This window comes from Pezoporus wallicus, unplaced genomic scaffold (genome assembly GCF_028554395.1).
Source record: "Pezoporus wallicus isolate ANWC-B61680 ecotype Strahan unplaced genomic scaffold, APGP_CSIRO_Pwel_v1 scaffold_2584, whole genome shotgun sequence".
Taxonomy (NCBI): domain Eukaryota; kingdom Metazoa; phylum Chordata; class Aves; order Psittaciformes; family Psittacidae; genus Pezoporus; species Pezoporus wallicus.
Genome location: NW_026642851.1, coordinates 7,496,306 through 7,509,003, shown reverse-complemented (window position 1 = coordinate 7,509,003; position 12,698 = coordinate 7,496,306). Strand labels below are relative to the sequence as shown.

General features: G+C 37.9%; 1 protein-coding gene across 2 annotated transcripts in view; it reads right to left on the bottom strand.

Annotated features, from left to right (window-relative positions):
* Nucleotides 1-12,698, bottom strand: part of PLXDC2 (plexin domain containing 2) — a 254,784-nt gene that overhangs the window by 130,432 nt on the left and 111,654 nt on the right. For both annotated transcript variants that reach the window (XM_057432784.1, XM_057432785.1), the window contains one exon: nt 9,727-9,938. In XM_057432784.1, the coding sequence (XP_057288767.1) occupies nt 9,727-9,938 (212 nt within the window). The remainder of the gene's footprint in view (nt 1-9,726; nt 9,939-12,698) is intronic.

The following is a 12,698-nucleotide window of genomic DNA, read 5'->3' as shown; positions in this document are numbered from 1 at the left end:
TGGTGGGGGGATGGGGTGAGGAAGAATCTTAACATTTTGATCCTGAACAGAAACAGGCCATTTTAATTTTGTTTGATATTAATGAAAGTTTGCCAGCTCAGGTCAGCTGAGCTTTCAGGTCCACTTTAGAGCAAACTCAGTACCCACCTTGACTGAACAGGCTGTACTAACCATGGGTGAGATACAGTTGCCTAACAACAGGAGTTACCCAGGGCCATTTAAGACCTGAAGATATAATCCAGGACCTACAGTAGACCCCTATCCTACAGGAGGACCAATGGCCTATTCAGTATAACCACAGGGTCCAAAATGACACCAGACACCTACAGCTAGGCAACCAAGTTTGATCATAATTTCCACTATCTACAATAGAAAACTAACTCTCATACAAGAACTTGCACATACATCAACTACCCCACACGCACCTATACTTAGGTATCCAAACTGAGGTCCTGAATTTCACCTTCAATTTTAATGTTAACTACAATTAAAAGAAGTAAGCCACGCATACAAACTGCAGCCTTTCACAGAAATCATAGCCTAGTATTTTACATAAATTCATAAACTTTATTAGAGCATTTGAGAGAAATGTACTACTTTTTAACTGAATGTATATGTAAGAAACAAAACCTCTTTAGTGTATTTCAGAAATTACCTTGATTTCCAAGTGTAATATGCCTGATTTATCTTGAAGATATTACTAATATAAGAAAATCAACATTTTAATGCACTGTTAACGACTGATAGTGTCTAGGAAGGTTCCATTTCCTTTTTTGTTGGGTAAAAAAGCCCCCAACCCCATTAAAACTTAAACCCTTTCTGTAGTCCAGCTGCATAGCACATGAATTACTTTTCCAACAAAATGAAATTCTTAAAAACAAGTCGCTGTTTCATTCAACTACATGGTCATCAGTTGTACACTTCTAAGAGCTGGGGTGTTGTTTTCTTGACAAATAGGGACATTTATATTTACTTGCTTATAACTATGGAAGCAAGATGTTACAAGCATCCTCACCAAACTTGCTATAAACCACTGTGCCAGACAGTCAGTCATACCCCAAAATGAGCACCCTCCAGGCTGCTGTTGTGTGGAAGCCACATTGTTAGCCCCATCCTGGATATAGTTAAACTCAGCAGAAGCACTTTGGAGCCTGATTATGCCTGTTCTAGCACTGAAAGGCACTTTGCTTCTTGAACACCAGGAAAGAGGCACCCATGCTTCACCTGAGGCAGGAAGAGCCTAAGAAAGCTGCTTGTTCAGCTGTCTGTACTGAAACAAAAGGGTAATACCTCCAAGGTATCACAGCATTTTATCTATCATGACTTTTACTGCTCCACCTGTATGAGATCAGACAGATAGGATTACCATCTGCAGTTTCTCCCTCCTTCCTACTCTTGTTGCTAAGGATACAGAAAAAATACTCTAACAGAGTGATGCTCTCATTTATCTAAAATGTTAAGAGGAACTCGTGAAAAGTCATGCAGCTTCTGACAAATGCATAAAGCAAACCACCAGTAAGCTTGTCGCATCTCTCTACTTCTGTTAAATGTTGTGCCACTGAAAAATCTGGTGAATGTGAAAGTTTTGTGGTTGAGGGTTTTGATTATTTTTTTTTCTCCTTGTTATTCACACTGAAACTTGCTGCAGTTTCAAAAATCTCCACTGCCAAATTTGTGTTCTAGAAATAAATATACTGGTTTATTACTGATAGTTTGTTAGAAGCTTGACATACTGCCCATGAATGCATGCCAGTGTTACAGAAAAAAAGAAACCAAAAATCTGTTATTTTCATTGCTTCTTAATTTTTGTTCTGTGAAATATTATGACTATTAAAAGTGTTCCATCAGCATTCTCATCAGCACTTGACAGCATTTAGCTCACATTTTTGGAAGGACAAATGCACATCTTGCAAATGAAACTTTCTTAACTCTGATCCCCCTCTTTATATGAGTTTTAAGCTTTGGCTCTACTTATTCCCTTTGAAAAGTGAACAAGTAAATCTTGCAATCACAATGAAGATAGGCCACTAACTTTCTGATAAATGCTGAAAGCTCTCAAGTTATGACTACTAAATTTACACACAGTTAAAGAAGTGCCTGACCAAATCTGAAATGATGTACCCATCTGCTTATATGGCAAGTCGTTATTGTTTTGGGAGAACCATGAACAGCACACATCCAAATAGAGACTTCTGGGCTTGTTACACTGGCTTAAAATCAGGAAGACAACTGTGTTTTAAATACAACTGAATATGAAATGGTATAAGAAAACATCAGATAGTCTGTAACGGCAGAAAACTTGATGTAACACCACCCTTAAGTGTAAAACTGCATTTTTTAGTCACAGTAGTTTTAGCCCTGGAACTGCCAGGGCTATACTCAAAGATTGAGAAAAATATTTTCAAGCCTACAGGAGGAGCCCAGATTTTCCCTCCATCTTTTGAATGAATCTTTTACATTCACACACACACACACACACACACACACAAAAAAAAAGTAATCACATGATGTAGGCATTAATAACTGTGAAGGAGAAACAACTACACTTTCTTAAAAATTAAGAATTAGAATTAATGCAACTTTTGTTGTAAGATTTTTGTTATGATAATGATTTTCACTCCAGTGAGAGTTTTGTTCTTCAAAGCTTCATTCCTCTTCACTTATATGTCTAATGCTTTAATTGAAATACAAATTAAAAGCCTAAAATCTGGTTAAAGGTTTATTGAATATGTATTTCTTTGATACCTCCTAATCCACATTAAGGTGTGATTATGTGTTAAAGAATTCTGCCTTGATGTAGAGATCAATAGCATCCTCAATTTTATTACACTGAATAAGTACATCAAAATGTTGCCTGTGGAATTCACTCTCACATTGTTGAGGATCGCCAAAGGTAAAGGAAGATACAAATACTACTTAAACAAAATATTTGAACTATAAATTCAAAAGCTAAACAAGCAGGCAACTCTACACAGGTAATTAAAGGCTCTAAAAGATGTCAAGTCAGAAAACAGACTTTAGAAGTAAAGCATGCCTCTCTGCTTGCTTGGAAGAAAGAAAGTGAACAGAACTAATTAAACTATATGACAATAAGGATTTTTTTTTCTTAAATGCAGAATATTTTTCTCAGTAAATTGGAAGAACCAGGGTATTGGAATAAATTTTTAGCAACATCTCTCTTTAGTTCTAAGTCCTTCAGCTCCAACTGGCATTAAAGCATTGGGATGGAAAAAAAATCCAAAACCCACAAAGAAAGAAAAAAGGAAAAACAAAAAGGAACAAAACAAAGGCAGGCTTGGCGAAACTGACAGCTCACCATACGACTAGATACTGTTTCGTTTTGAGGCTTCAATTATGCATGAACAACTTTTTCTACTTTTAATACATTGCATTAGAGTAGCTATTGCAAGACTGCCTTATCATTTGTCCAGCTGAATGAAATTTAATCACTTTTTATCCACTTTGCTCAGACTTGAAGTAAGAACACAGCAATGGGCATGCTGGCACTGCTGTCAGTAGTTGAGAGTAATTGCTCTCAAATCCCAAGGACTGTAAAACTCAATCCCTTCTGTTGTTTTTGCCAGTCAGAATCAAACCACTTCTATGAGTGACTGGGACTGATAAGGGAGAAGCCTTCTGGGCAGAATCTCTGCAAGAAAATGCAAAATTAAGCAAAAAGACTGTTGTCAGTAAGAAATCCACTCGTGTTCTGATAAGGGCAAGCCTAAACTATAGGGATTACTAAAATTTACAATTCAATCAACATGCAAAGAAATTAAAGACAGGAGGAAGGAAGAAAGAAAGAAAAAAAAAGAAAGAAAAAATGGCAGGAGATATCAGTGACATCCACAAGAATAAATGAATCACTTCACTATGGAAAAAATAAATTTGTTTTGCACTGAAACAGCCACAGTTTTCTTTGCTTACAAGTACTATGTTGGGAGGGGTGGAGAAAGTTGAATTAGCAGGCTCAGCATGGTTTTTCTTGCTTGGAACTGAATCTCCCATCATACTGTTGCAATCATCCATTCTGCTCTAAGACTTTATATTAAGAATAATGTTTTTCTTCACTCTTTTCACAGTGCAAAACTATAAAATCTTACAGTTAGCACGGATGCACTCAGCTTAAGCCTGACCATGATTTAGTCTATCATTTTATTACTCGATGTCTTTTTGATATTTGAAGTTTGTGGCAATAAGTTTGAGCCCACGTGTTCCAAAGTTACTTTGCAAAATTTGTCATCTTCTGGTAATGCCAATACAAGGTATACGTTAGAGACTGCTCCATTTCAATCTCTCTATCTCTTAGTTTTCAGCATCGTACTGTTCACTAGGGTTTAAGCAGTCACAAGGGACAGAGAATGTTGAAGCGAGGGACCTAGGAGGTTACCTAGAAATCTATAAAACCTGATGCTGCTTTAGGGAAAATCTGGATAAAGAGATAAAATTATAAATACAAAAGAAAATCACCTCTGTATGGAGCTCCATACAGCCATAATTGCAGGATATCACTTGAAAGATTATGCACATTTTAAACTAATTAAAGTATTAATGCATCATCAAGCATTTACAGTGCTCAATGGCTATTCCTACATTAGCAAGTATTTTGAAAAAACAGGAGCGCATGTGTAGATACCTTAGAGGTGGTGTCATGGTTTAAGCCCAGCCGTAACTCAGAACCACACAGCTGCTCTCTCACTCCCCCCCCCCCCCACTTCCCCCGCTCTGCTTCTGGAGGGATGGGGAGGAGAATCTAAAGAATGTAACTCCCACAGGTTGAGATAGGAACAGTCCAGTAACTAAGGTATAACACAAATCACTACTGCTGCCACCAATAATAACAATGATAAGGGAAATAGCAAGGGAAGAGAATACAACTGTTCACCGCCCGCCGATCGATTCCCAGCCCGATCCAAGCAGTGATCTTGTGCTTCCGAGTAACTGCCCCCAGTTTGTATAGTGGGCATGACGTGGTGTGTTATGGAATAGCTCTTTGGCCAGTTTGGGTCGTCTTGTCTCTGCTTCCTCCCAGCTTCCCCTCCTCCCTAGCAGAGCATGAGACTCAGAAAGTCGTTGGTCAAACTAAACTTTACTGAACAGCAACTAAAAACATCGGTGTTATCAGTGCTGTTTCCAGGATGAAAGTCAAAAACACAGCACTGCACCAGTTACTAAGAAGGAAAAAAAAATGACTGCTACTGCTGGACCCAGGACAGGTGGGTACTGGGGACTCAACATCCATCCTAGATGAATTTCAGGGATCGGTTCCTTTTCCAGTAAATGCAAAAAGCAAGAGGTGAGAATCTCTGCCACCCGCTTTCATTACCTTTATGGCTACAGGGCTTCAAGGATTAATGGAAGATAGGTCATACCATGAATCTCAGTTTATTTTAACAATATTAATACTCATTTACATGTTAACAGTGAGGTATTAGAAAGCATACTTTTCTATAATGAGTATGTGAAGAAAGGTAGTATATTTTTCCAATTTTTCTCCTTGCTTGAAAGAAGACATGCCAGACTAGATATATTCAAATACATTTTCATGCTCATTGCTTTTTCAAGGACTTGCAGTGTTCATAGCAACAAATTCCACCCTACACATTGCATTTGCTAGGCTTATTCTATTCTAAAGAAAAGGCACTTCTGAATGTCCTGAGCACAATAAACAATAGGGTGGATTACACAACAAACAAAAAACCAACCCCAACCACCAAGAGCAGAGACAAGAGTCCCAAGAAAGATTTGGACTGGTGGTGGTGTGTGAAATCCCAGGAATTCAAAAAAGAAAAAAGACTCTCTAGAAGAAAGAATTGTTGATCTAAATGGCACTTCATTTTTGAATGTCCCACCCAATTTCTCAAATATGCTCGTAATAATCCATGTCACTACAATGCAGTACACATTTTCCCTCTTAGCTTAGCACCCACAGGACCATAAAGGCAGCCTTTGCACTGGCCAGTCCTGAGCACCAGTTAGTTAGTGCATATGGGATGCAATTCGGATGAATTCAGACTTGGAAAACTCCCCCTGGCTTAGTGGGAAACACTTCAGCTTCGGAAACACTTCAGCTTCTGACAGTCCCAAAGTTACTCCAGGCAGAAGACTTTAATGTTTGGTTTTGTGATCCTTAGGCATGGATGCTCCTGTCTTCAAAGGGAGACTCATTTGGACCTATTTCGTCACCTGTCCCAACACTATCCACTTCAGGGACTTTTCTAGGACTGTAACATTTTTGCTCACCTGTACAAGATGGGATCTCACCCTTTTTACACCTGTGCCTCTTCAGAGCTTGCTTCCTCTCTCTGCATATATTATGTAGTGGGAATTAAACCTTAATAAACCTCTTACAGAGTATAGTCTTAGAGACTCATATGTTCTCCTTCCTTTCTTTTGGGGCTCTAAAGTACCAACTGGAAAAAAGCATGTGGGACCAACAACCATCCTTGGGAACCTTTTTGGATTTACAACATTCTAGTTCCTAACTGGCACATTATAAATAACCTTATTAACAGTACAACAAGATTTTGTACTGTTTTATAAAGTGTTTATGATAACTATTTGTTATACATTATTTTTACCCTAAAATCTCCAACTTGCTATCAGCTCTCTGGAAAGATCACAAATGCTATATGCCTAGAAAATCTGGCTTGCAGCAGAAACCTATTCTTCCTGTCCTTTGCCCTTCTCTTGGCACCTCCAGGTTTGTGGGTTTGTGCTGCCACAACACCACACCTGTAGACCACAAAGTTCCTGCTCTCCAGTAACACAATGGGGCTCATTTTCTCCTTCCCAAGGCTCTGCCCATTTCTGAAGGCCCTGCACATCAAATGGCTACAGCCACCAACTCTGCTAGTCTCTGCAATGCAGTTCAATTTCTAGAGTCTAGTTCAAGAGAACATCTTTATTCTTGAAAGCATCTGAATATGTACAGCATTTTGCAGGAATTCTGTCCTGAATCACAGTGCCAAAGAAATGCAGGAGACAAAACAGAGATGTGGAGACACTGAAGTCCTGGAGTCCCTAATGGCTTTATTGCTTAGGCTTTTGGACCAGACAGAAAGCAACTCTAAAGACAACCTGACCATTATTTTCTTTCCTACATATAGTAGTGGCTCCATCCTGATTACTGAAAAGATGTGATAAAGCAATTTACAGTGCACTTTCTAAAATTGTTCCCGAAGCCCTGAACTTCATCTTCCACTCAAGCTGATGTTAAAATAACCTCTGAATGAGGGCTGGTGGGAGCACAGTGTACCTGTGAAGTTACAGAACAATTCCTAGTACATCCAATGGGAAAACATAAATGAAAAATCTTATTACCTTAAAATATCAAGGAAAGCCAGTGGAACTAAGCTGTGCTTCACTCAAGTTAATTTTATTATTTTCAACATTAAGATTGTGCAGATTTGGTAACACAGGAAAGAGTTAAACAGTGTGCAGAAATCCCTGCATACTGCCTTCCTTTTTGTACTTGTCTGGGGATTTTCAGGGTGGGGTAAGGAGGGGTAGGGTTTCTTTTGTTTGTTTTTTAAAAGCTGGATAAAAAGTAAATTCATTATTATAAAGAAGAGCAGAAAACAATATCAAGTGAAAATTAAAGATATGTTCATCATTGTCAGCCTTCCTGTAAAAGCAGCCTTCCACATTTGCATAGGAAGCCTACAAAATACTTCAGAGAGAAACAGTATCTGTGAGGAAGGGATGTTGTAATTCTGTGGTGTCAGTAAATATGAGTGACAGGTGGTACTCATCCTCTGGATTTTCTTCAGCAAGAACTGCAATGCACACTGAAGGGTTTAAAAACAAAACCCCAACCAAACAAATCAATATGCTCTCAAGCACCACTGATAAGCTTCCAAGCTGCAGAAGACTTTGCTACATATGGATTCTTCCGCTGTGAATATCTGTTGTACGCTTTACCTCCTCTATAAAAATGGGCATCAAGGATTTTTGTAAAATGCCTGTGTGCTGTAGTAGGGACTTACAATGGAATCTGATAGTGTATAAAACCACAACTCATTTTATTGTGCTAGGAGGACCTTACAAAAGGGAGGGCTACCACAGAACACAAAACCTGAATTTAATAAACTCAGAAAGGGTGATGTGCTTTTGAGGTTAAGACACTATAAATCCATTAATCTGTCAGGAAAGATGACCCTGGAAGAATGCCATTCTATATATGTCTATTTGCAAGTATTCATTATTTTTCCTAAATGTTGCTATGTACAAGTGTTAGAGGTGGAGCTCTGACCCATTTTGCTTAGTAAGAGCTTGGAACTCAACTGAACAGAGACAGTGCATGGGGATCTACAAGTAAACCACAGAAAGATCAGATACACGAATTTCCCTATACCTTGGAGACAATTTCAACTTTACCTGCTAAAATAATTAGAAGCGGGATCAATCTGTGTCATGCCTGAGAGAAATGCTTCAAGTACAGCCAGATGGGTATTACAGAGGGCAAAACACAAATGTGAAATCAACACACAATTTGAATTTGAAAAAACAATTTACCAACTAGCCACTTCCATGCTCATGCATGAAGAAACATAATTAGCACTGTGCAAACTGGGAAGCTTAAAAAGCAAACACAAAACACACCTCTCAGGAAGCATTACTACTTTTTGACTCGTGCTGTAGAGGCAGCATTGTCTCTATGGATGGGTTTTATATTGCTTTGCTTTTGTTATTGTGTCAGTTAACAACCCAAAATCTGAAAGCTGTTTTGTTTGTCTGAGAATGAGCTCCTCAGACATGAAAAATAAACAGCACTGTTGCTTTGAAAGAAGAATATAAAGACTGAAATGTTAAGCATAGCTTATTCCAAGCTGCATTTTATTGAAAAAAAAAGAAAAAAAGTAGATTCTATTAATACTTAAAAAAGAAAAACGGTAAAAATATAACAATTATAATATTAACACTTATTATCTGTGTATAAAAACAAAATCAATTCAGCCAGTGTGTTTATATAGAACCACTAAGATTAAATAGCAGAAATCCTACAAATCATCATAGGCAGAGACTTTTTGCACCAATCAATCACAACATAACATAACATTATAGTCAACTCCTGCTCTCCCTACATTACTTGGAATAGAGAGCAGCTTTAAAAACAGAACTGGTGCCCACTTGCATTTATATTTATAGCTATATGAGGGCAACCTGGCAGTTAATTTTTTTTAAACAGAAAGATTGAATGAAGCTGTAAACCAGGTGAATGTCCCAAAACTTCACACAGATGCATTTGATCCATGTTATTCTTGCTTGGAAGCTCAACAGTCAAGTAGTATGAGCAAATTTTTTCCACTACTAACCTATTTTTTTCCCCTATTTCTCATTTCTCTAGGACCTTTTCCCCTACATGTCTGATTATCACTCTTCAGTAAAGGCCAGGCAAGTTCTGACCAATTGAGGTGCTTGCCCAAACTTCTAAGAATTCATTCTATTTTATTTTAATACTGCACTTCATTTTCAAGATCTCCAGCAAGAACTGCTAGAACATAGGACTTCCCATAACTGTTTTCCAGCAAAGAGACAGATATCCTCTACAGGCTCTCTTCAAAACATCAGAAAACACAGGCTCCAAACCTCAGAACAGGAGAAAATACAGGCTTCCATATAGATAAACACAAAGACCACAAGTTTCTCATTCCCTATCAATTTTTTTACTTACCCCCAATCAAAGACAACACATTAAATGAAAAAAATAGAAATAATCTCTACCTCAATCTGGGTGGTGTTATCATGTCCCTCTTCAAGCAGCAGATCCGTGAAACCCCCTGGCTCAGAGGAATCCTGTCCCATGCTAGCTCTGTTGGTGTCAACTGATTTGAGAGACTCTGAATGCCTTCTCCACCTGTGGATGCTTACATGCGAATCCACTCGCGCATTTTCCTCCACTCTAGGGAAGCTCTGAACAACTTCATAAAACACACCTGTTTGGAAAAACAAACAAAGTGGAACTTTGTTTTACTACTAATAACTGAAAACATAAGAATAGTATTTTTTTTAGAAATGTTTCGAAAAACTCATTAGAATCAACATTTAGATTTCTGATGAAGTTTCTACATACAACAACGACATAAGAATATAAAAGGATAGCATGTTATATACAAAATTTAAGAATTTGGACCAAGTTTTGCGGTCTCCTCTAAAGAAGCTAAATGTTTTATTTTCCTACTTACTTTATGTCTTGGAAAAGTTTTCCCTGCAACCTTTGTCATTTTGATACCTGTCTACTCAGAGGTGTCACTTTTCAAAATAAAATAAATCTAAGAAAATGAAACAGCTAATCACTTAACAAAAGTAGAAGAGATAGAGAAACACTGGTAGGGACTTAACTTTTGCTACCGATTTTATGTAAAAAGAGTTGGAAAGCTTGTGAAAGGCAAATAAACATTATGAAAGGCATGAAATTCCATAAACATCTCTTCCAGCACAGAAATAAAGCTGCCCCGTTGTATAAGTGATAAATGTAAATGATGTGTGAAGTCTGTGGACACCCACTATATCCTCTGCAAAGGGTGAGTGGTTGGGTAGTGTGCTTGATGTATTACTTTTGAACTTTCTTCATGCTCCTTCACAACTTTTTCATGCTAGTAAAACTATCATCAAGACAAACACGACTTCTTCAGTAGTTTCCAGTCTGCCCAATCCAATAGGCAAAGTACTTTTTGTTAATTTATTTAACACCATCAAGATGGGGTAGAGCAATTCTCCATACTTTGACTAAAAATTAAATATGCTTTTTGTACTGTGTTTGCATCCACAGGGAGATGTAGAGGGGTGTTCTGTGCTTTTCGTGTGTCAGGAAGAAGCAGTTCTTGTTAAAAAAAAAACCCAACCAACTGTGAGTTTCCAAATAAACTCTCAAGAGAAATGGCAAAGTAAAAGAAAAATACTCAAAGGATAGACTGGTAAACAAATTATCTGTAGAACGATTTCCACTGCTTCTGTTTGGCAGAAACATCTGAGCAAAAGCACTGCTTCCAAGGTCTTACTGAACATCATATATGTTGTCTACGGACAGAAGACCCAGAAAAACAGAAAATTACCTATCAAAGGTTTACATGAGAAGTAAGATATTCCTGCATCATAGGAGGAGCAGCTATAGGAATCATGGATGTGAGAGAATCTGACATTGTTCTTGACAGACCAGAGAGTTACCGTACAGAAACAGTCTCTAACACACTTTAGGCTCTGTGTGGTTCCATTTTCTTTACCAAATTCCCCAAAATCTACTAGACTTATTTCCTAAGCTATTTGATTGCTCTCAATCACATTGAAATTAATGTGAGTTGAAGGTGCTTTGTCACCTAGAGAAACCAGAATTTAATAGAAATGCAAAATAAGCTATCTTAGGCCATAACTTTTCTCAGACCCTGAATAATCTGACTTCTTTTAATTGGTGGCTTTTTGAAACCCATTTCCTTGCATTTCTTGACAGCCTTAGAACACTTGTCTTCAAGAAATTGCCACCACACTCCCTGTTTTATCAAGCAGTCAGCTGCCAGATGCAGAGGAACAGCTCAGCAGATGAACTAACTTATTCCTCCACAGTCCTAATCAGAATCTATTCAAAGCGGCCCTCCCTGCTTCAGGTTGGAGGCACTCACCATGCTGTTATGGGAATAAGTGCCTCAGAAAGCTGATAGACACAGCAAACTTCTCAGATACACAGATCACAGATAGGCACTTTCTGCCTGCAATATACAACGCCTGAGTCTGGATCCATGGAGGCAATGTTTACCTTGCCTCAGCTGAGCCTGCAGTACCAAGCCACCACTCTGCATGAGCAGAGTTAGACACCTACAAATGGGGATCCCAGGCCACAGTACAACATCTACGTGCTTGCAGAACTCCACTCCCTTCTTCTGAAGCACTTCTCCTGGCTGCCCTTGATGGCTCAAAAATCATGTTTAGAGAGAGAAGCAAAAAACATATTTACTCCCATTTTGCACTCCCACCACAGCCTACTCTTTTTATGGCAAATAATCAACATGTTGAGGCAATCACCTAAATTAGCAGAAAATGTGAAAGTTATGGGAGGGTCTTAAATCCTATTCACCTCAGGGTGAGCCTTTTCTGTAAAGGAAAGCAATTACACTTTCTTATCCCACATCCTGAATAGAAATGAATGTGATTTCTAAGCTTTAAGGTGTAGTAACATAAACTGATTTTTAAGACAATAATAATGTATTGCTGAAAAGAAGAAGATAAACACATTGAGGTATTTCCACTGGCTTGAAAATTCTGCACATTTTTTCTCTATAATTTTCTTTTACAGTACAATTGCATCATGGCATCTGCAAAATTTGGCATGGGACAAACCCCATTAGAGAACTCTTTGATGTCTTCTGTGCAAAACTTTTATCCTATTTCAACAGTATTTATGCAATTTTTGTCTAGAAAAATAGAAAATATTCTAATCCATTTGTTACTGCTATTGCATTAATAAATACTATTTTACAGGTACAAGCTATACTGACATAAAGAACCTTAGAGTCATCTAACTGTATTCAGAATGCATTATATCCTTCTAAATTTTTTTAGTAGAAAGAATTAAAAGCATGAACCGATAATGTTTTCAGTTTACAACTAGTCTTTGGGTCTTTTTTAACATGATTATCTGTGGAAGCTTCTACCAGTGTTGTCACTTGACTAGTTAACTGTCCTGGACTAGCAGGGTGGAGATA